General features: G+C 43.2%; 1 protein-coding gene across 3 annotated transcripts; it reads left to right on the top strand.

The window, feature by feature from the left end:
• The first annotated feature begins 5,940 nt into the window (after positions 1–5,940).
• Positions 5,941–24,423, top strand: galcb (galactosylceramidase b). 3 transcript variants are annotated; one of them, XM_061744133.1, is made up of 17 exons: positions 5,941–6,135; positions 9,787–9,855; positions 9,926–9,989; positions 10,384–10,497; positions 10,724–10,863; positions 11,130–11,168; positions 13,898–14,028; positions 16,006–16,161; positions 16,995–17,119; positions 18,191–18,318; positions 19,345–19,434; positions 19,508–19,597; positions 20,561–20,705; positions 20,907–21,087; positions 21,290–21,453; positions 22,657–22,733; positions 22,945–24,423. In XM_061744133.1, the coding sequence occupies exons 1-17, from the start codon at positions 5,998–6,000 to the stop codon at positions 23,086–23,088; spliced, it is 1,995 nt and encodes a 664-aa protein (XP_061600117.1). In that variant the 5' UTR covers positions 5,941–5,997; the 3' UTR covers positions 23,089–24,423. The 3 variants fall into 3 exon arrangements, with proteins under 3 accessions (XP_061600117.1, XP_061600118.1, XP_061600119.1); XM_061744134.1 differs by lacking the exon at positions 13,898–14,028 and adding an exon at positions 11,334–11,461; XM_061744135.1 differs by lacking the exons at positions 5,941–6,135; positions 9,787–9,855; positions 9,926–9,989; positions 10,384–10,497 and adding an exon at positions 10,511–10,531.
• Positions 24,424–24,636: the final 213 nt, after the last annotated feature.

Raw genomic sequence — 24,636 nt, 5'->3', positions numbered from 1 at the left:
TATTGCGGGGGCGTGGCTAAGAATTGATTCAGCAATGTGATTGGTTCCTGTCTCACAGCGTTGAGAGTTGCGGGGGTCTTTAAAGTTTGTCCTAGTCAGTTACTGTTTGTTTTGCTCCCGCCCGGTAGAACTTTTTTTGCTTTTGAGGAGATACTGCTGCGTTGTTGTAAAACATGTCGCATAAACGGTCCTTGTGCTTTTATCCAAATCAACCTGAAGCAGATGTTACTCCGACCAGACCTGCAGCAGAGCGACGAGGACGGTCAACTCCGTCTTCTTCCCCATGAGAAAGTCCCGGTTCAGGTGTATCTGTTGTTGTTAATGCTTTAAATTCTTTGTCGCGACAAATATCGAAATTCGAAGAAAAAGTAGACAGCAGATTTGAAAAGATAGAGCGCAGACTACAGGACATCGACGGCAGATTTGAGCTACTGGACAAGGAAGTGAAGAACTTAAGCTCTGATCGTGTTGAAACTTTCAGCTCCGATTCCACACCCGCAAAACGGATTAAAAGAGCAAAGAACACACGTGTTGCTGTAAGTAAGTTTGCTTATGACTAAGGACTGTGCACAATTCCTTTTACATTTAACTGCATGTCCACATGAGGTAATAATGCTTAAATACTTTTAGAATCACACTAACTTTGTATTATTAATCTATACAGGAGGCTGTAAGACGTTTACACAATTCTGAAAACAACGCTATGAAGCTGGATCCAAAACAAAGGTAAATATATGTTTTTTGTTTGTAATCACTGTAATTTACCACAGCAAAATAAAAAATAAATGAATAAACGGCATTAGGAAAGAAATTGTTGAAAAACCAAACTGATTTAGTAGTGATGGGTCGGACCATAGACATATATAAACTTTATATATGTCTATGGACTTTATTAAAGGCTAGATGACTCGTCCACGCTGCTTCCAATGCAGAGCGACGTCGTCACACGGCGGCCATCTTGCCACAGGAGAGCTCGCTCACTCTAACATTGTGTTTAATGGTGCATGTACTGCTTAAACAACCTTAACTTGCTCAATTCTCAACAGATTTTCAAACAGTTTGGTTTTTTATCAACGTCAGAGATGTAGTTATGACACTGCATACTTGTGAATAATTATAAACATTGAAAAACGTACTTTTATATGAAAATAACCAGAAACAGATAGCTATGACATCGTATTTATATTAAATCAATATTTCTATAGTATTCTTAGTAACGTGTCACGTGTGCTCAGTGTAGTCACGTGTGATCTAGATCTATTTTCTCCACACAAAAATAAATAAAAGGTTGCTTTGGGGTTTGAGTTTGTTTTTAATCAACTAACATGGCTCCTCTCTTTCCCAACAGTATCAATTCTCCACATAACCTTGCAGTTACGACATACATGTTGGAGCAGGTCGGCATTGCTTTTCCTGACACAGACAGCGACGTGATAACAGGTAAAAAGAAAGGCACATCCATCCTTGTTCTTTTAGAATTGCTTTGAATAGATATTGAAACTAATTAAATTCTAATTGTATTTTTGCTTGTGCTTTAGCTGCTTGCAAGACTTATTTTGAGTCTTTGAAAAGGAGCCATCGTCTCGATCAGCCAGAAAATGCTCCCCAGAAAAATAAATTTAACAATGCAATGAAGACTAGACAGCGGAAAACAAGGGTAAGCTACAGCAATATTTGGGTTAGTGAGTTACAGTATATGGAACTGAGATGTTTTTAATTTAGTGTTAATTGAATATTGGTAAAAAATTATACACATTTTAATTGCTACTCTATATTTTGCAGTTGCTGGCCTCCAGGGCTAGATGTGTACAGACTCCCGCTGAAATGTGACCTGATGACCTGATGTCAGAAGAAGAAGATGGCGTCGTAGATGGACGGGCGGTGTGGATAGTTTCACCTCCCCCCCAAAGACACGAGGCTTCTGCTTTGTGCCAGGTGCTTCAGCAGAGGAAAGACAAGCAGAGTTCAGCCCTATACCTACATGTGCAGCGACAGTCACTGGGGCAGAGCGGTGCCACGCAACGGGCGGCGCCACTGGGAGACAATGGCTCGTTTTTAGCTCTGTTAAACTCTTAAGTTGACCTGTTTGGTAGAGGAGCAGGGGCCATTCAGATCAAACTGTAAAAAAAAAAACTGCAAGAGAGAGAAGTGCTCACTGACTGGACTAAGTTTTGATCTCTTTGTCGGAGATTTGCTTTTAAAAGTGCCTTTTTTGTTTTTTTCATGTGGACACACACTGAACTTTTTGGAATACTGTGTTTTAATTTTCTGCAATAAATACATTTACTTGTACTGAGGTGGTTGCTTATTTGATTTCTGAAATGTGCATGTATTTGTAGCCTGGTAAACTGCAGGTAGCTTGCAGTAATCCTCTCGGGTGCAATTTTCTTTTGCACCAGTAGAGGTTGCTGTGCTTGGGGGGGTTGGGGAGTGAGGGTAGGGGGGGTGGGGGTTGGGGGAGGTTGGGGGGTGAGGGTTGGGGGGGTGAGGGTTGGGGGAGGTTGGGGGGGTGGGGCTTGGAGGTGTGGGGGGGGGTGAGGCTTGGGGGGGCGAAGTTCCCCCCCCCCCGCCCCCCTCAAGTCTGGAATGTCACACCTTTGTGTGACAATAGCCAGCATGGCACCCTGCTGAGCTGGCTACTCCAAACACAGCAGGAGGTCCCAGTACAATACGGGTGTTTCCGGACCGGGGAAATTTTTAGTTTTCGGCTGGTTTACCTTACATAAATTCCCGTGCTAGCACCTGAAATACCGGGGGTATACACAGCCGTAAACCCTGGTTTTTTTGCTGTGACTCTGGTTCATCTTGGAAGTAACTGGAAGTTACTCGTGTCATTTGTTGATGTTTTTTTCCAGGATTCTGATTGGCTAGCATGACTTTGGCCCTGTTTACACGGAGCAAAAACGGTGGTGTTTTCATGCGTTTTGGCCGTTCGTTTACACGAAAACGGAGCTCAAAGTCTCCAAAAACGATAATTTCTGAAAACTCCGGCCAAAGTGGAGATTTTCAAAAACTCCGTTTTCACGTTTGCGTCTAAACAGAGGAAAACGGAGGAAAACAGAGGAAAACGGAGATTTAGGCTCAGAACGTCACAGAAACGTCACCAGCATCATTTGTGCGACCTGTGTTTACAATTTGTTTGGCCACCGTCAATATTTTCTAGTATTTTATATTCTAAAGTCACACTTAAAAAGTAAGACCCCGTCCACACGTAGCCGGGTATTTTTAAAACCGAATATTTCCCCCCCTCCGTTTATAAAATAGTTTGTATCCACATTACATAATTTTTTTTTAAAAAACCTTCCACACATAACCAAAGATCTGCGTTTTCGACCACATTCATAAGCATTCTAAACCTGTAGATCATCTGCGGCTCCCGGGCAGAGAAGGAGACGCGCCTCGGCGGCGCAGCTTCCCCGGGAGGTGCGTCTCCTTCTCTGTAAGCCGCAGTTAACAAGCCTGAGTCCCCCCGTGTCCCGCCACGGAGCTGCCGCGTTAATATCTTAATATCTTCGGTTTAGCAGATACCTGGCTACGTGTGGACGGGGTCTAACTCCACTTCTCTGTCACTCCAAACGAAAGACTCTCGTTCATCTTGGAAGTAACTGGCAGTCAAGGCTGATTTATGGTGCCGCGTTACACCAACGCAGAGCCTACGGCGTAGGCTACGTGGCGACGCGCTCCGTACTGCCCCCTGCAGGTTTGGCTGCTCATAGCACCTTAACAGCGTTTTCATGCCGCTTCGTGTAAACGAGGATTTTTTTGAAAACGTAGAGGGGGAAATATCCGTTTTTGTAAATCCCCGGCTACGTGTAAACGTGGCCTTTATCTTCTCGTTACACTGCCCCCTGTAGGTTTGGCTGCTCATAGCACCTTAACAGATATTTATGCAGGTTCCTGGAAATGATGGGATTTTTCAAAGGAAAAGAGGGGGAAATATCAGTTTTTGTAAATACCCGGCTCTGTGGAAACGTGGCCTGAGAAAACCCCGACAGACAAAGACCTCATTAATCCTGTAATGGCGCTTTTCCACCAGCACCTACTCGTCTCCTCCACCAGGTTTGGTTCTTCTCCACCAGGGTCTAACGTAACGAGTAGATACTTTTCTGTAACTATTCTGCAGAGGTTCTAAGTGGCTGAGTCGGCTGTGATGTCATCACACTCCAGGCCACCGATTGGTCGGGGGGTTGGAGTCAGACGTCTGAGTCAGAGAAAGAGACTCTGACAGAGCTTCTTGTTCGATTCCGGCAGCAGAAGTCCCCCCTTTAAGCCATGTTTATTGTGTTTATTGTGTTTTATTGTATGTTATTGTGTTTTATTGTTTTATTGTGTTGTTGTTCTGCTTTGCCAGGACTTGTTCAGCCACAATAAAGACTTGTAATTCTGGGAAATGATGTTCACTAAAGCTGAACAAAACTAAAATGTTGGGCACTAACTGCAGGGAAATGTTCTTATATTATCATAAAATGGTCCGCGAGGTTGTCGGTGTGGGTTTCAGCAAGTTTACGTGGCTTTTATTGGATTTTTTTTGTTATTAAACTTTTTTATTACAGAAATAAAGTCAGTTATACAAGATTTACATCATTACAGTATCAATCGGGTATTGTTTTTCATAAAAAAGGAGAAAAAAAGAAAAAAAGGGAGGAGAAGGTGAAAATAAAAAATCAATCAATCAACAAATAAGTAAAACAAATCAATCAACCAAAATCCGATGTACAGTCAATCCAAGACTAATACCAAGTAAATAAATAAATCAAGAAGAAATCAAAAAGAACATGCATTTGTAAGGGGATAAAAAAAGGGATTTTCACTTTCGTCTCTCGAACATTCTGAGAAGTCACTTTAAAATAGTAAATACCCCCCTCCAGAAAAAATAAATAAAATAATAATAAATTAAATAAATTAAAAATATATATATAAAAAAAAAAAAATTATTTGGTACAGCATCAGCACAAGTTATCGGTCGACAACAATAATTAAAGAGTCAATATATACATTTACCTCATGTAAAATTTTTATCGGGTTTTTAATAACAGAATTGTTTTTTTTTATTGAACACAATTTATAAACAAGAAAAACACATTTTATACAAACTGCTAGTAGAGGAAATATAATATATATAAGTTAATACAAAGGAACAGTAAGGCATTTTAAAGCAAATAGCATCGACATTTCAGAAAGAGACTTAAAATAAAAGATACTTTGATATATCGGTTAATCATTTTTTTGCACAGTTCTTTGACGTAATATTTTTTATAGAAACAAAAAAACTTTTGAAATCATTTAGAAAAAATTGGAAAGAGGCTTAATTTTTCTACACTTACAACAGTGTTATATTTTACGGAAGAGTGTTAGCGCCATGCAGGAGAAAAAATATTTGAAAGGGGAAGATTTTCTTTTATTGTGCACTTCGAGAAAAAAGTCGAAATGTTGAGATTAATGTTGAAATACAATTTTGAGAAAAAAGTCGAAATTTCGTGACTAAAGTCGAAATTTCGACTTTTTTTCTCAACATTTCAACTTTATTCACGAAATTTTGACTCTTTTCTCGACATTTCGATTTTTTTTCCTCAACATTTCGACTTTTTTCTCGAAATTGTACTTCAACATTAATCTCGACATTTCGACTTTTTTCTCAACATTTCAACTTTTTTCTCAACATTTCGACTTTTTTCTCCCCATTTCCACTCTTTTTCTCAAAGTGCATAATGAAAAAAAAATCTTCCTCCTCTAAAATATTATTTGATTTTTCTCCTGCCTGGCCCTAATACTCTTGCGTAGATATTTAGCCAGTAAGAGCCAATAAAACAATTTTTCTGTCCTCTTAATAATTCAAAACAACCGGAAGAGAAGCTGGGGCCGCCATTGGTCAGCTGCAGCACGTGACCCCCCCCCCCCCCCCCCCCCGGAAGCGCCATCACGTGACCCCCAGCAGCGCCAGCGTCACGTGACTCGGAGCTACATATGGAACTCCGCGGCTCCGCGGCGTGAACCAGCATGGCCGGCCGCCCCTGGGTGCTCGTGTCCGCCCTGCTGCTGCTCCTGAGCGGCTCCCGCGGACACATTTACCCGCTGAGCGACGAGCCGGGACCGGGGAGAGTGTTTGACGGGATCGGGGGTCTGAGCGGGGGAGGGGTGAGTCGCTTCCGGGTTCTGCTACGTCACTGGGTTGTAATCAAACTTTTCTTCATCCACAAATCCAAATTCTTACACAAAAACCCCTCTTTTTTTACTTTTCATTGTGAATTAAATCAGTATCTGGACTCTATTAAGTTTTCTACTAATTCAAAAGCAATCAAAACCATAAATGTATGTTATAATTTCATCCCCCCTGGCTGGTTATAATGAGTTGTGCTTTTTGTTTTGTTTTTTATTTCAGTTATACTCTTTATATTTTATAATTCAACGTGAGATTGCATAATGTGAAGATTTGTTATCATTGTACTCTTTGCAAATGTTAAAAAAAATAATAAAAAAAATCAGACTTTTCTTGAAAAATTCCAACTCAATTTTGAACTTTATTACTGCCCATGTGTTTAATTTAATAGGAGGACAAAATGTTCTGCTCAGATGTAACTATAATATTTCCAAATTACCTGTGAAACTATCTAACTTTCACAGCCAACTTCTATTATCCTGGTCCATGATGTACAAACACACAATTTATCTTCCAACAAATATTTAATTTGTAACAATCAAGATATTAGATTAAAAAACAAGTACAGGACTGTCTCAGGAAATTTTGAATATTGTGATAAAGTTCTTTATTTTCTGTAATGCAATTACAAAAACAAAAATGTCATACATTCTGGATTCATTACAAATCAACTGAAATATGACAAGCCTTTTATTATTTTAATATTGCTGATTATGGCTTACAGTTTAAGATTAAGATTCCCAGAATATTAAAATTTTTTGAGATAGGATATTTGAGCTTTCTTAAGCTGTAAGCCATAATCAGCAATATTAAAATAATAAAAGGCTTGCAATATTTCAGTTGATTTGTAATGAATCCAGAATGGATGACACTTTTGTTTTTGTAATTGCATTACAGAAAATCACAATACTCTAATTTTCTGAGACAATCCTGTATGTATTAAGAGATGGGTTGATAATAATATTTTACTAGTTCGTCAACTATTGAATGACGATGGTCAATTACTCAATTATGAAGAATTTCTCTCAATCTCTGGTTTTCCTGTTTCTGCTAGAGAATATTCAACTGTGTTTGATACAAAACCAGACGCTGCTAGAAAGTTATTTACTGTGTTTTGCTCCTAAAGGTAGAAACTGTAATATTCCAAGGTTGAATCCTGATTACATTTATGTTGGTATTTGTCCTTTTACTAAGTGATAAAGCTACGAATCATTGCATTAGATATATTATACAGAGAGATATTGTTTCTAAACCTGCAGCAGTTTCTATTGGAATAAGTTCTATAATGAGATAGATTTGGGAAAAACACATGGGTCTCGTGAAGAAAATGTATTATTACAAACAAAGTAAGAGAGGTTTCTTTTGAAATACTTCATAGATGCTCCAGTCAAGACCAATCTTATTAAATATAAGATAAACATTGATACACTCTGTTCTTTTTGTGGTAATGTGGATGAAACAATCACTTATTCTGGAATTGCACATATTCTCATGTTCTCTGGATTGACCTTAATAATTTTATAAATACTAAAGTTGATTCTTCTTTAAGTTGAGCATCCAACATGTACTATTAATGATATGACATGCCCAGAAAAAGTATATTTAATCAACCTTCTCTTAATTATTGCTAAATATCATATTCACTGTAGTAAATTTGCTAGCCAACGTCCAAATATAATTGTTCTCAAAGCTTTATTAATATCATATTACGACAGTCTTAAACGGAGCATAAACCCCAAAGCGGTTAAAACGAGAAGCTAATGTGAAAAATATAATATTTCCTGATATTTTTTTTTATTAATTTTTCCTCCTTAAACCTCAAGCCTTCTATTTTATTTTGATATATAATTCACTGTCCTTAATTTGTAACTGCATTTTAGTACTGCAAGTTTTGTACCTTTTCTGTATATATCTGTCAATAATAATTAAAAAAAGAAAAGCCCCGCCACAACCAAACGGTAAATACCCGATAATAACTCACAAACGTCTGCAAGATAAATTAATACGAGCATCTAAACTCCACGGAAGAAAATAAATGCTTTGTTGTGAAGTAACGGCCCATAACCTTGAATAGCATGATATATTTAGTCTGCTATTCTCCGGGGGGGAGGGGGGAGGATACTTCCTACAGTGTCTGCGTTCATTCATAATAAAAAAGAAGAAAAAAAACTGGTGGTCTGCGTCCGAAATTCCCCACGTCCTCCCTAATGAGCAGCAAAAACAGTGTGAGATTTTTTAGTGTGTCTGAAAACATTAGTACGTACTCAATAGTATTTCTATCCATACTCATTCTGGAGAAATGTATTAGTATGGAATTGATGGACACTAGCTAAGCAGAAACTTCCCACAATGCAATGCAGCGGTGTTTGGTTGCTAAGTGCTGTGCAGATATGTATATGTCATAAGTTTAATAATATTATATAATATTAATATTATAATATTCGTATATAATAATGTTATATATTGTCATCTTGTTTGGGCCAGAATAAACGGGAAAGTGCGGAGCGGAGCTGCTACTGCTGTTACCATGGTAACAGCTGCTACTGCTGCTGTTACAGGAGTTGTTACCATGGTAACAACTCCCCCTCCCAACGGCAGGAAGTGCCGTGTGTCTCTGGGTAGTACGTCCCAATTAATGCATACTACTGATATTTACTCAAAAGTGTGCCGAACTTAAGTATACTTTTTAGTATATACTGTTTAGTATGGCATTTTGGACGCACCATCAGTCTCTGACTGGTGGTCTGTGACTGGTGGTCTCTGACTGGTGGTCTCTAACTGGTGGTCTCTAACTGGTGGTCTCTAACTGGCCTGTGACTGGTGGTCTGTGACTGGTGGTCTGTGACTGGTGGTCTGTGACTGGTCTGTGACTGGTGGTCTGTGACTGGTGGTCTGTGACTGGTGGTCTGTGACTGGTCTGTGACTGGTGGTCTGTGACTGGTGGTCTGTGACTGGTGGTCTGTGACTGGTGGTCTGTGACTGGTGGTCTGTGACTGGTCTGTGACTGGTGGTCTGTGACTGGTGGTCTGTGACTGGTCTGTGACTGGTGGTCTCTGACTGGTCTGTGACTGGTGGTCTCTGACTGGTCTGTGACTGGTGGTCTCTGACTGGTCTCTGACTGGTGGCCTGTGACTGGTGGTCTGTAACTGGTCTGTGACTGGTGGTCTCTGACTGGTCTGTGACTGGTGGTCTCTGACTGGTCTGTGACTGGTGGCCTGTGACTGGTGGTCTGTAACTGGTCTCTGACTGGTGGTCTGTGACTGGTGGTCTGTGACTGGTCTGTGACTGGTGGTCTGTGACTGGTGGTCTGTAACTGGTGGTCTGTAACTGGTGGTCTGTAACTGGTGGTCTGTGACTGGTGGTCTGTGACTGGTGGTCTGTGACTGGTGGTCTGTGACTGGTGGTCTGTGACTGGTGGTCTGTGACTGGTGGTCTGTGACTGGTGGTCTGTGACTGGTGGTCTCTGACTGGTCTATGACTGGTGGTCTGTGACTGGTGGTCTGTGACTGGTCTGTGACTGGTGGTCTGTGACTGGTGGTCTGTGACTGGTGGTCTGTAACCAGTGGTCTCTGACTGGTCTATGACTGGTGGTCTGTAACTGGTCTCTAACTGGTCTCTCCCTGGTCCAGGCCACGTCCCGGCTGCTGGTGAACTACGCAGAACCGTACCGGAGCCAGATCCTGGACTACCTGTTCAAGGTGAGTCGTTACGTCAGGTTTCCCCCCTCAGGTGTGACAGAATCCGAACTAAAACTGTTTCTGTCTGCAGCCGAACTTCGGAGCGTCCCTGCACATCTTAAAGGTGGAGATCGGAGGAGACGCCCAGACTACAGGTGAGACGGTTCTGTGATGTCACAGACACAGGAACACACCTGAACTTACCTGTTTAGATAAGCAAGACGCGAAACCCTGCGAGACGAAAACGGGGTTCAAACTCGTGTTGGAGGAACTAAACGGCTCTAGAGACGCATGCCTTAGCCCCCTAACCCTATAAACCTAACCCCCATAACCTAAACACCCTAACCCCAACCCCCTAACACTCTAGCCTTAGCGCCCTAACCCTAACCCCCTATCCCTAAACTCCTAACCCTCCAACCTTAGCCTCCTAAACCCTTAGCCCTAACCCTAACACCCTAACCCTCTAACCCCCCCCAACCTTAGCCCCCTAACCCTAACCCCCTAGCTCTAACCCCAACCCCGTAACCCTAAACTTGTCCGCCTCCTCAGATGGAACGGAAGCGTCTCACATGCACTACGAGAACGACCAGAACTACTTCAGAGGGTACGAGTGGTGGCTGATGAAGGAGGCCAAGAAGAGGAACCCCGACATCATACTGATGGGTAAGAGAGAGGAACCCCGACATCATCCTGATGGGTAAGAAAGAGGGCGGTTTCCTTCCCACCAGGCCTGGGGGGTCAAGCGGATCAGGACCGATCCATCTTCTGAACCTGGATCTGAAATGCGCCCACGTCTCTGAAGAGACTCATGAAACGTTGGTTGGTGATTGGCGGACGTGAGGAGGGTTTGATCTTCTGGAAAGCTGCTCAGCTGTGGTGTTTTCCTCAGGGCTGCCCTGGGCCTTCCCCGGTTGGGTCGGGAACGGGAAGAACTGGCCCTACGACTTCCCAGACATCACCGCGGCGTACGTGGTCAACTGGATCCTCGGTGCCAAGACGTACCACGACCTGGACATCCGGTTTGTCGGGGTGCGTAGTCCACCGCTCGCCTAAACAACATGGATTTATGTATCGATAATTGTTCCTACACATGTATATCAATAAAATATCGATATTTTTAACCCCCCCTACTCATGACCTCTATTTTGTTTTTACTCCACGCGGATGAGATGATGTGGACGGTAGAACTGTTAAAACATGTCAAGGGGAAGTAAACTGGAACTGTGACCCGGTGGACGTGGTTTTAGCTGGATGTAAAGCGTCTTCAACACTAATGCGTCCTCTTGTTGGTCTAGATTTGGAATGAGCGACAGTACGACGTCAAGTACATCAAGGTAAGTAGCTCTCCGTCGCTCTGCATGCCCGACCCTCGGCGGCTCGCTACAGTCTGAAGAGAGAAACAGCCACTTGCATTGAGTTGAGATCTTCAGGAAGTTCTCTCCCCGAGAGCTTTTTCAGTTCAAAGAGACTTTACGAAGGGGCTTGTGTTTGTTGCCAAGGTTCTGCGCGCCATGCTGGACCGCGTCGGTCTGCCCGGCGTTCGCATCATTGCGGCCGACGGCAATTGGGACATCGTCAGTTCGATGAACTCCGACCCGTATCTTTACGATTCCGTTGACGTGATCGGGTGAGTACCAGAAGGGCCGGTTGGACGAGGGTCACGTGACCAGTCCGGCATCAGTCTCTCGCCGTCCCGTCTTAAGGCTCTTTTCATTCTGTCTCTCAGCTGAATGTCTGTGGCTGTTGCTCTGCTCGGCTGTGTGGGAGTTAGCGGTCCGTTAGCGGTCCATTAGCGGTCCGTTATCCTCGACCGCGACGGTGAGCGATGACATCACTGGTGTTGGTGTCGTCCGCTGAACTGTGTGTTGCTGCCGTCATGTAAAACTGTCAAACTGGTATTTTTGTTGACTTTGTGCCAAAACTGCATTAATGTGCCTGGTGACCTGTGAAAGCCGGTGTTCTGTCGATCCATGCTACCCGTCCAGATCTGCTACTTTGTGCTTCTGCACAGGGCTGGGCGATATGGACCAAAAGTCATATCTCGATATTTTCTAGCTGAATGTTGATACTCTATATATATCGATATTTTTTCTGTGCCATAATTGGGGTTTCCCCCAAAGCATTATAGCATAGCATCTCTGTTAGCATCTCTGTTAGCATCTCTGTTAGCTTCATTTTCTGAGACAAACCCTTAAAAAAACAGTCAGTTTTAATCCAAAGCCTCGTGCCAAATGTCACACAGGTTCCTTTATTAACAGAGGTCTGCACAATATCAACATGTATAAAACTAATGAAATAAAAATAAACTGCCTGCATATATAGAATAAAAATGCTTCTTGAATAAAATAAAACAAATATCCCTTTCCTGCATAACAATTAAATTAAAATACACTGTAATTAATACAGTGTAGACAGTAACAGGCAGACTTTTCCACTGAGGTTGACAGTTGTGCAAATAACAAAACATTTGTGCAAATCTCAAAACATTCAAGTCAATTTGTCACAAAATAAGCTTTATCAAAATCTTTTTTTTTTTTAAATCGATATAAACGATATTGTCTCGTACCATATCGCGTTTGAAAATATATCGATATATATTAAAATCTCGATATATTGCCAAGCCCTAGTTCTGCACAGTCCGTTTTCATAGTTTGATTGCCATGCCCATAATTTTATGCATCCCTTCAGTCCACGCTGCTGTTAACGATGAGTAACATCCTCAAAATCCCAAAGATGTATATTTATATATACAAGCCAGCAGAAATAATTTTAGATATTTTGCGGTGCAGATTTCTCCTTTTCTCTCAAAAAATCTGTCTTACCCGAATGCATTAAGTGACGGGAGCTTTAATTGATAGGATGTTACTGGACTATCAAATTATGCTACCCCTTAAATATTGATTTAAAATGGATAATATGGGATGTTGAGTATTTGATCCTTCAAAATAAACTACCCATGACATGAATTCATTACACTTTGTGACCATTATACGATAAAGAGAAAAAACAATTCTATCTCTTTATTTGATATTCATTCAGTCAATAGCCTTTATTTAACCAGCAGGTCATTAAGAACATTCTTATTTACAATGACGGCCTGGCAAGAGACAAGGAAGTGGTTTAGGGAGTAAAACACAGTAAAATTGTAGCTCTACAAAGGTAGAAAACCATTAGGTAGCATTTTTTTTTGATAGGGTAGCCAAAATGGATGGACTGACGCTATCGGTTTATCAGTAGCATTTTTCGGCGAAGCAGCAGAAATCGACAGAACACCGGTATGACCTCAGGGTTGCGACGAGAACAGAACCCAGTCAGGTCGGTCGATTAATGAGGCCATATTTTGCTGCTCCCAGCAGATTTGGTTTAATCAAGTTACCACGGCTAAATTTTCCATGACATAATACAATAGTGATTATTTTTGTCTCAGCTTATTTAGCTGCTTAATAGTGATGCACCGATTGTTCGGTAACCGAAATTGTTCGGCCGAAAATGGCAAAAAAACACTTTCGGTGTTCGGTGGAATAAGTGGGGAAAAAAACGAACAATTAATAACGGCGTTGTAAAATAAGGAAATAGACTGGCCGCTCCCGTAACGGTTGCACCACAAACATAAATCGTTGGCCAACCAAAAAGTAACCACATAAGAATTTTACCAACATTCACCAGGAGGTGGAACCAAAACAACATAATGCTGGAAATTAAAAAATGTTCAGTTTTTTATGTTCAATAAATATTTTCTACCTTGTAATTTTGTAAAAGATTTTTTTCTTTGAAAAGCCTAAATCAAATTTATTTGATTTATGCAATGGTGAAAAAATTGGCAAAATAAATAAAAAACTGCGAAGAATCATGTTCGGTATTCGGCTAAGTGTTTATTATTATTTTCGGTTTCGGCCACAAATTTTCATTTCGGTGCATCACTACTGCTTAGCCTCCCAACATCTGACATGAGACTGCAGTGAAGTGTCGTAATGAATGATGAGTTTTACGTGGCGGCAGCAGCAACTGTTGGAGCTGTGAATGTGTTTCTCATTTCTCCATCTTCCCTGTGTGACTGTACCAGCTGCTCCGCTACACTCTGGATAAGAGCGGGCTGAAACGGGTCGGGATCGTAGCCAGCGACAACCTGTGGGAGCCCATTTCCCTGTCGCTGCTGCGCGACGCTGAGCTCAGCGCAGCGGTAGACGTGATTGGGTAGGAGCTTCCTGTGTGTGCGGTGTTTTCACGGCCCTGCCGTTCCTCCGTCCTGCGTTCCAGTCCCTCTGCAACTCAATCCTTCTAACACTGAGCTGGTGTGTAACGTCTGATAACCTGCCAGAGCTGAATGTTATCTCTCCGTGCCTGCACTTACAATAACCCCTTTTTGCATGTGCCGGTATATCTGAAAACATCTTGGTACGTTCTTTAGATTAGGCTCCAATATTGACTTAGAATGTTTGGTTTAGGAAACACCTGAGTCCAGTTGCACTGCCAGTTAGCATGTGGCTAACTCAGCTGTGCTTCTACAGTTCAGCGTTTATTCATAAATAATTTAAAAACACAAATACAGATGACAATCAATTGAGGTTTGTAAAATGGGACTCCCCAGAAGCTTCTGTAGCTTATGAATAGGGGCCCAGTCACACGGCAAAACAACTATAAATTACACAGATGCATATAATAACTTTATTACCAAAAAAAAAAAAAAAAACACAATAAAACCCTGAGACCTCCTCAGATTTCCTAGATGCAAAGATATTCTTATAAAGATAATACGTCAGGTATTGGTACATAAACATTCACAGATAGTTTTAGAGTTAGACATAATTTGAGAATTAGACATAAATTAATAAGAAGAGACATAATTTAATAACAATTTTTGTTTTAGTTTCTTTTGGAAAATTGAGAGAGATCTAGACTCTCTTTATAGCATTTTATATCAATCTCATTACAAATGTTTGGACCTTACAGCTTAAACTGAAACTTGTACATTTCAGTTTCCTTTTCTTTCCCTTTAAAAGTTGTTTTCCCCTTGTGGTGTGTTCATGAGTGGTTAGGGTTAGGTTCATGAGTGGGAGCATAAATTGGGATGAGATGACAGAGTCTGTCATTGAGTCTAAACACTACATTATACATTACACAGGCATTGTGGAAAATGTAAGTCAGTAAGTTTCAGAAGCTTATATCCGTAAAAAAGAGGATCAGAGGGAGCATTAAATTTGCTCCATGATATAACTCGGATAATTTTCTTTTGTAAGATCTGTAATTTGTCAACATAACTTGGATATGTATTACACCATAAAACATTACAATAATTTAAATGAGGCTCAAATAGAAACCGGTACAGAGTTAGGAGAGCTTCAATATGGAGTTTAACCAGCAGCTCAGGTCCAAGTTGAACATGTTTGCAATATTAACCCTCTAATGCCAAGTGTCTCCTGGCTGGCTCGCCAATAACTTGAAAACCTTCCTCCCCCCAGCCGGGTGCACCCTGCGTTTGTGAGAACTGAAGATGGTTTGTGGAGGGAGGTTCAATTTAGGGGATTTTTTTTTCCAAACAAATTGGCAGCATAGTTTTCATTTAAATATTTTCCTTATCTCCATTTTTTTATGACGTTATCAGCTGTGGTTAAACTGCCTGGACAGGAAGTACGTGACAGTGTCGAGATTAATCTGCAGAGTCGACAATAAAGTTTTACGCACAGAACTAATGCCACATCCACACAAAAGTATTCATTTCTTTAAAGAGAAGATTCGTTGAATCCCTTCATTTTAAGCACTTCAGAGGAAACTGATGTGTCTACGTCTGGATTGAACTGGTTGGTCCATTGGGAGCTGTGACACGTTCACGTTGTTAACAGGAAGTACGCTCCAGTCCATAGCGGTAAGCACTTGTGAGATTTAGTCTAACATGCAGGACACGAGGCGTCTCGTGATATTTCTTTTGAGGACACTGTAACTGAGACGAGCTGCAGGTTAAACGTTAAGAGTTTACAGCTTGATTACATCAAACAGGGTTTAAAGTTCAGATAAATCAGCAACAGCTCAGCTGGTGTCTGACGTCTGATTTTCTGGTCTCTGACGGTGTTTTGGTGTATCAGGGCTCAGTAGTAGTAGTGACAGTGTTTTGGAGTGGCTGCGTCACTACCCGGTAGTAGTAGTACTGATGGTGTTTTGTTATCCCTACGTCAGGGCTCACTACCCGGGAACCACCACGGTGCCGCAGGCCCTGAAGACGGGGAAGAAGCTGTGGGCGTCGGAGGATTACAGCACCTTCAACCAGGAGGAGGGAGGAGGCTGCTGGGCTCGCATCCTCAACCAGAACTACGTCAACGGTCACATGACCTCGTGAGCAAGCGCACGAGCAACACAACACTGCAGAAATTAGCTCATTTAATTAACAATTAAATCTGCAAGCAGCGATGAACGGGCTCTTGCGCGTGCAATTTTCCCCAATAAAGGTCAAGGACTCAAAACTAAGTCCGATGACGCCACCATGACTCTTTATGTCAAACCATTCAAAAGTTATGGCAGAAAATAGGAACTATCAAATATCGACCAATCAGCTACTAGTATCACTTCCTGTTTTACGCCGCGCCATGGCCACGCCATTTCACGAAAACTCACGATTTTGATAACTCTTCGTCGTTAACGTCTTTTGTCGAACGGACGATCCTGCTAGGAGGAGTTCGTTAAAGTACGACACGTGAAAATGGCATAAATTTCGCCAAAATTACACGATTAATTCAAAATGGCCGACATCCTGTTCGGTTTCGGCCATGACACCAAGAGACTTATCTTTAAGTTGTGACATGATACAGGTGTGTAGCGATTTTCGTGCATGTACGTCAAACCGTATTGTGGGGCTTGAGGCACAAAGTTTTCTAGGGGGCGCTGTTGAGCCGTTAGGCCACGCCCATTAATGCAAACCATTAAATATCACATTTTTCACCAGGCCTGGCTTGCGTGCAAAATTTGGTGACTTTTGGGGCACGTTTAGGGGGAAAAAAGGACCTAATTTCGTCTGAAAAATAAAAACAATTACTACAGATACATTAGGGCCTTCACACTGTCAGTCCTCGGGCCCTAATAATAATTAACAAATGAAATGTAAGACTTGAAAGTAGCATGATAAATGTGCGTGAAGTCAGCAGTGCTGTTAACGCCGGTCCCTCCAACAGAACCATCTCCTGGAACCTGGTAGCCAGCTACTACGAGGACCTGCCGTTCGGCCGGTGTGGCCTGATGACGGCGCAGGAGCCCTGGAGCGGAAACTACGTGGTGTCTTCCCCGATCTGGATCTCAGGTCAGAGGTCACCACGCTGGACCTCCTGTGGTGTTGTAGTAGTAGTAGCAATAGAGGGAATGTGCATGACGTCACAGATGCGACTTCACAGCGGGTTACAACCACTGAGTGTCAGAAAGACTGAGTGTCAGAAAGACTGAGTGTCAGAAAGACTGAGTGTCAGAAAGACTGAGTGTCAGAAAGACTGAGTGTCAGAAAGACTGAGTGTCAGAAAGACTGAGTGTCAGAAAGACTGAGTGTCAGAAAGACTGAGTGTCAGAAAGACTGAGTGGCAGCGTAAACTTTCAGTTTGAGCAACTGGAAAACATCTAAAATGGGAAAGAGCTGTTGTGCGATCGACTTTACTAAAAATAAGCTTAAGAGCGATAAATGGATTGCTGCAATTCACAGAAACAACTGGATTCCAGGCACCGAAACGTGGATTTGCGGTTCCCATTTTGTATCAGGTAATGTTGGATTTTTGGGTAGCTAACGTTAAACGGTCAAATCATAAAGTTCGGTGTCCTCATCACTTTAATTTCTACAACAAATCCTGCCTTGAAGTCGGACCAAGCGTCAAGACTTTTGTAAGCCTTCAAGCTTTGCTTCCTGTATTTCCCCGGCGTAGAAATTAAGTACATATAAATATCAGGAAGCTGGATTGGTGGCCAAATATTAATGTCCATGGACCACTGGTTCTTGGTAACTGTACCAAATATTAATGTCCATGGACCACTGGTTCTTGGTAACTGTACCAAATATTAATGTCCATGGACCACTGGTTCTTGGGGTAACTGTACGGGTCACTGTTAAGTCCAACTGATGCTAATTTAAGCCAATAATCGGCTGTTATCCCGTCTTCTCCACTAGTTGCAGCTGTTTTTGCCACTCAGTGCGAGTAAGGGGGGGTTGAACAGTGGGAAAGTGACGTCAATGCAGACCCTCTATAGTAGCTGTTGCAGACTATGTTTGACTTTTATAAACATGAGATTTCATGAGGAGACGAGGCTTCAGTGAAGGTTTATTTCCAGATGACTGATGTGTGAAAGTGTCTTGTTTTATTTTATTTATTTAGTATCTTGTCGTCTCCAGCCCACACGACCCAGTTCGCCCAGCCGGGCTGGACGTACCTGCAGACCGTGGGACACCTGGAGAAGGGCGGGAGCTACGTAGCGCTGACGGACGGGAACGGAAACCTGACCGTCGTCATAGAAACCATGGTGAGTTACGACGAGTTTTTTAGTTAATCTTAAGATATCTTAAGTTAATCTCAAGATAATAAACAGTTACAGGTTTTTCTTTGCTCAACATGGTGATTATTTTGACCGAAAAGGTCTGGGCTTGAAGCAGAAAGCTTATCTTGTCTTTTAAGATAATAGAATATGCAAAAAGAACAAATGAAGTATCATGAGGCTACACAAAATAATAATAATAATAATAAATATTAAAGCTTCAAGCAGCGATGAACGGGCCCTCACGCGTGCAATTTTCCACCAAAAAGGTCAAGGACTCAATACCGAGTCCGATGACACCACCATGACTCTTTATGTCAAACTATTCAAAAGTTATGGCAGAAAATAGGAACTATCAAATATGGACCAATCAGATGAAGGGGGCGCGCTTTTTGGCATCTAGCGTCGCCACGGTAACGCTTTTGACTGAGAAAAGTAATGCGCGTTGTTGCAGGATGGAGACGCACATTTTGATGTATAACACACCTGGGTGCACGTTACGGTTCGGGCCGTATTAATTGCCGAAGGAATGGCATAAATTGCGCCAAAATTACACGATTAATTAAAAATGGCCGACTTCCTGTTGGGTTTCGGCCATGGCGCCAAGAGACTTTTCTTTAAGTTGTGACATGATACAGGTGTGTAGCGATTTTCGTGCATGTACGTCAAACCGTATTGTGGGGCTTGAGGTACAAAGTTTTCTAGGGGGCGCTGTTGAGCCGTTAGGCCACGCCCATTAATGCAAACCATTAAATATCACATTTTTCACATTTTTTCGGCTTGGTGCAAAATTTGACTTTTGGGGCACGATTAGGGGGAAAAAAGACCGTCATTTCGTCAGAAGAAAAACGAGAAAAATAAAAATAAAAACGAGAATAATTCCTACAGATACAATAGGGCCTTCGCGGTGTCAGTGCTCGGGCCCTAATAATAATAATGATAGCTCTGAAAACAGAAAGTGAAAAGATGCTAAAGAAACCAATGTAAGAACTGAAGCTGGTTTTTCTGTTCCAGACCCACGAGCACTCGGCCTGCATCAGACCCCCCCTCCTGCCCTACAACCTGACGGCCCAGAACGCAACGTTCCAGCTGAAAGGCTCCTTCGTAAGTTGAGACCAGCGTCCCGCCGGTCCTGTCCGGTTCTGGGTGACGTCCCCTGACCAGCTTCTCTCTTCAGGCCTCTGTCCCGGAGCTCCAGGTCTGGAGGTCTCGGTTCAACTTCAAGACCAAGAAGCCGTCGCTCTTCCAGAAGCTTCCTCCGCTGAAGGTGAGTAGGAGTCCACAGGTGTCCGGGGAGACGTGAGGGCGGGTGAACCGGCGGGTGAACCGGCGGGTGAACCGGCGGGTGAACCGGCGTCTTTTAACGTTGGATCAAAGTCTCTACGATATCGCGTTGCTGCGCAACAAGCATCCAAATTTCCGTTGGCATCAAAATGAGCATAGTTGAACATCTCAAAAACCGTAATAGCTAGCATGATGAGACTAAAATATGTTGTAGTACAACGCGTCCTGGGTTTTTCAATGTTGTAATGATGTCTGTACGATAAACCGTTGCCTAGCAACAAGCGTCTGGCGTCTGGAAATGGAATTGTTTTGAAAGTTTAAATATCGCAAAAACCGTAATAATTAGCATGATAAAGTTGTACGGTCCTTTAGTGCCAATCGGACCGAGTGTTTGTACATTTTAAACGATGTCTCTACGATAAAGTTCGGCCGAGCAATAAGCGTCCGAATTTTCGCCTTTTTTTTTTTTTTTTTCTTTTTTCTTTTTGGCATCTAGCGTTGCCACGGTAACCCCTATTACTGAGAAAAGTAATGCCCATCGAGGCACGATGGAGACGCATCTAATGATGTATGGCATGCATGGGTGCATGTTGCGGTTCGGGCCGCATTGACGGACGAAAAACGCGCGTGGAATAATAAAAGGGAAACCTTTTTGAGATACTATTATATCGCCTTCATTTTCATGTTTTTCCTCATTTTTTCGGGCGTGTTTTTTTTGGGGGGATTTTTTTTTTTCCACATCAGAGCGGGGTCATGCTGTACACCCGCTGGTGCGCAGTGGGATTTTTGCGACTTTAGCTTGTTAGCAAAATACTAGCAACATTGCCCTTTGGACCATTTTGGACGATTGCAATATGTTCATGTCACTACTTGGCATGCACGGCGGGTGAACCGGCGGGTGAACCGGAAGGTGAACCGGTGGGTGACCTGTTTGTCGTCCCTGCAGCTGGTAGACGGGTCCCTGACCCTCAGCCTGGCGGAGGACGAGGTCTACACCCTCACCACCATCACCAGCGGCAGGAGGGGCAGCTACCCCGAACCCCCGCCCTCCGCCCGCTTCCCCAAGCTCTACAAGGACGACTTTGACCTCCGTAAGTCTGAATGGAGAGGGTGGAGGTGAGAGATGGAGGTGACGGAGGAGATGGGGCGGTGCAGGAATGTCCGTTCAGATGGACAGAGACGCCACCTGGTGGTCGGAGGACTGGCGTCCCCCAGCTCCCCCAGCTGCTCCGTCAGCAGGTGGAGCTGGTTCTGGTTCTGTAACTGATGTCAGATCTGGTCTCTGGTTCCAGGAAACCCCCCCTTCAGCGAACCCCCCAACTTGGCGGACCAGACGGGCGTGTTCGAGTACTTCCTGAACCTGTCGGACCCGGGGCCGCACGTCCGCACGCTGAGGCAGGTGGTGACGCAGAGACCCGTCACCTGGGTGGCCGACGCCGACCAGACCATCACCGTCATCGGAGACCACCAGTGGTGAGACACGCCCCCTAGACACGCTCACCAGTGGTGAGATATGAGGGGGCGGAGCTAAAGCCCCCAGGTGACCAGGAGGGGGCGGAGCCTCCCCCTAACCACCAGTGTGTTGCAGGAAGGACCTGACGGTGTCGTGTGTTGCAGGAAGGACCTGACGGTGTCGTGTGTTGCAGGAAGGACCTGACGGTGTCGTGTGTTGCAGGAAGGACCTGACGGTGTCGTGTGACGTGTTCATGGAGGCGGCCCAGACGGGCGGCGTGTTCGTGGCGGCGCGGGTCGACCAGGGCGGAGGTTTGGTCCGCCGGGCCAAGGGAGTTTTCTTCTGGGTGTTCTCTAACGGAGACTTCAAGGTCACCTCGGACCTGGGTGAGGGGGCGGAGCTGGGGTTTGGGTGTGGTCTATCTGGGTGGGGGGGGTATCCCTGGGTGGGTGGAGGACCTGGGTGAGGGGGCGGAGCTGGGGGGGTGGGGTCTATCTGGGTGGGGGGGGGGGGGGGTCTCCCTCCACGGTTCCTACGGGGGCTTGAAATCCTTGAAAGTGCTTGAATTTCAATGTTGTGTTTTCAAGGCCTGAAAAGTGCTTGAATTTTAGTTTAAGTGCTTGAAATTATAATTGTTTGTCTTTCACAAAATTGGGATCAGACTGTATAGTTTACCGTATTTCCGCGACCATTCGGCGCGCCGTGTGGAAAGGCGCACCCTCAGTTTTTTGTGTCATTTTTTAATTTAAAACACACATACGGCGCACCGACCGAAAAAGCGCCGTCTACACACACAGAGTGCCGCCTTACAACACACGCGCACACAACACACACAAATAGAGCGAAAAAAAATAAATAAAAATAAAGCGGGAGCAAAACTTAGTTTGATTGTACTTTTATTTAAGTTATTACATTAATCAAACCCATCGAAATCTCCATCCTCCGTTTCTGCATTCATCCGAGCCTGATCAATGAGACCGGGAGAACTGCAGCTGCGACGGGCAGAGCCCGCAGCTCTCTGGACGCGCTGCAGCCGAGTCACTTTCCGTGCCGTGCGGCCCCTCAGAAATGATGCCGGCTTTTGAAAAAGCCCGAACAACAACAGTCCAACCCAGGAGACACGCCAGCCCACGCATCTACAATCCTTCAACAGTAAACGGCAGAACCCGCCGACGGTCTGCGGTTCCTCCGGCCTTCCGGCCCGCCTCTGCGGCGCAGCTCCCCCGGGAGCCGCGTCTCCTTCTCGGTAGCGAGGCCGAGTCGCCCCGTCCGCCCCAGGAGCCCCGCCACGGAGTTGCCGCCGGGAAATCACAGGCGAATTACACGACCCCCTTCCTCTAACGTTCTCACGTTGGCCTCAATTACGTCCGCCTTATGGATCCGTGTTAAGGCGACGCAGTCCTACACCGTAGGCTCTGCGTCGGTGTAACGCGGATCCATAAATCAGCCTTTAAATAATACAATACGCATTGCGTATTGTATTATTTACGGTACGGTAGTTATTACAAGGAGAAATAAAATCAGTGAGATGAAACATGACTAGATGTTACAGCACGATGGTCTCTGACCCACATGTGTCTCTTCCACAGCGGGACAGACGGTGCTGACGGAGGGCCAGTCCGGGACCGGGGCCTTCAGCTGGGTCACCCTCACGCTGGTCGTCAAGGTAACGGCCAATCAGACGCTCCCATGATGATATAAAACATCTTTCACTTGTTTAAAATCATTAAATGAAATTATTTAAACTGAGTTTTAATAGCTTTAAAACTGTAAAGGACCTGCAGGTGCAGTTTCCAGTTTCACTGCATAGTGGGAGGGTGAGGAGCCGTGTCGTTGCCGTGGCAACCCAGCCGTGACCCGTGTTTTTGTCCTTTTAGGGCCAGACGGCGTCCGGGTTTCTGGACGGGAAGCCTCTCTGGAACCACACGGCGCTGTTGGCGCCGCCGAGCGGCTGGACGGCGCTGGGAACCCGCTCCTTTGAGCTGGCGCAGTTCGACAACTTCGCCGTGGCGGCCGAGTAACCGTGGTAACCAGAGTAACCGGCCGCTGCTGGACCTGAGCGCTGGTTTGATTCCTGACATGTGAAGACCCCGCCCCCCCGATGGGTCTGACGGGTTTCAGACGGAGGAGAATCGTTGTATGAAACCTGTTTCCTGATAACGTCGTTGAGACTTTATCTGTGATTGTTGGAACATTGAAGGGAACCGCCTTCGTGCCTTTGAGCAAGGCCCTTGACGTGACAATAGCAGCTGCTCCGAGTCCACCTACAGGTTAAATGCACATAATAATTTGTCCTTTTGGGACGGATAAAGGCTAATTATAAAAATAAAATAAAATGGGTCGGTCCAGATTGATTTCTCTTTGTAACTTGACTCAGGACCAAAACTACGGAAGTAGATTTGTTTCTTAATTGTTCAATCAAAAAAAATGTATTTCAATCAAAGAAAAAAATTATTTGAACGCAAAGAAATATTTGAGACAAAAAAAGGCATTTGAACATTGTTTTTCTTCGATTGGAGATGTTTTCAAAATAATTCAATAAAAAAAAATGAGTTCAAAACTTTTTTCACTTCAATCAAAAAAAACTTCAAATGCAATTGTTTGGGTCTCAAATATTTTTAATATTTTTTCAACTAGATTTATTCTTTGCATTCAAATACTTTTTTTCTTTGATTTGAGATACATTTATTTTATTGAAGTGATTTTTTTTTTTTTAAATTTAAAACATTTTCTTTTTGAAGCAACTTTTTTTGATTAAATGATAAAGACACACATTTCCTACCCATAATAATATGGCCCAAACACAAAAAAAACACTACTTAAATCAAAAAAGTTGCTTCAAACAAAAAAATTCACTTCTACCAGAGAAAACATTTCCAATCAAAGAAAAACAGATTGAAATAATTTTTTTTTATTGAAGTGAAAACATTTTTTTTATTGAAAATATATTTTTTGATTGAAGCAATCTTTTTTTGGATTGAATAATTAAGAAACAAATCTATATCCATACACAACTCGTCTCTGCAGGGTTTTACTTTGTTAAGATTTACTTAAAGGTTCTAAAGCGTTGGAACTGGAACAGCGGCTTCGGCGCTGATTTATTCTGAATATTTGTGATTTTTGTGACGAGTTCACCTTGAAATGTGATTGGATTTATATCGTTTGTTTTCCTGCTGCCTTTTATTTCAAAAATAGATTTTTCTTTCCTAACAGTTATTTAATTGTATTTGTGTTTGTGTTTGAAATCCCTCCTGATTGTAGCTTGAAATCTGATGGTTGATTACAATCCTCACTGTTTACAACCGGGAACAAGTGCCGCTGGTGCTTTAATTAATAAATTACACCTGATTCCAGAACGTGAAACGTGTACTTTATTCATTTATTTAGATGGAATCTTGTCGACTCCAGGATCAATGTCAGAATCAGCGTTCAGGTTTGTTTCCTTCAACAGAAAAACCTGTTCAACAAAGGTTTCCTGCTCCGGATCTTTTTTTTTTTTTTTTTTTTTTTTTTGTGGAAAAAAGAGAAGAAAATTAAAAAATGTTTAATTTATTTTTGGGTGAAGAAAA

The sequence above is a fragment of the Cololabis saira genome, chromosome 16 (assembly GCF_033807715.1).
Source record: "Cololabis saira isolate AMF1-May2022 chromosome 16, fColSai1.1, whole genome shotgun sequence".
Classification (NCBI taxonomy): domain Eukaryota; kingdom Metazoa; phylum Chordata; class Actinopteri; order Beloniformes; family Belonidae; genus Cololabis; species Cololabis saira.
This window is presented reverse-complemented; position numbering and strand designations above follow the sequence as displayed.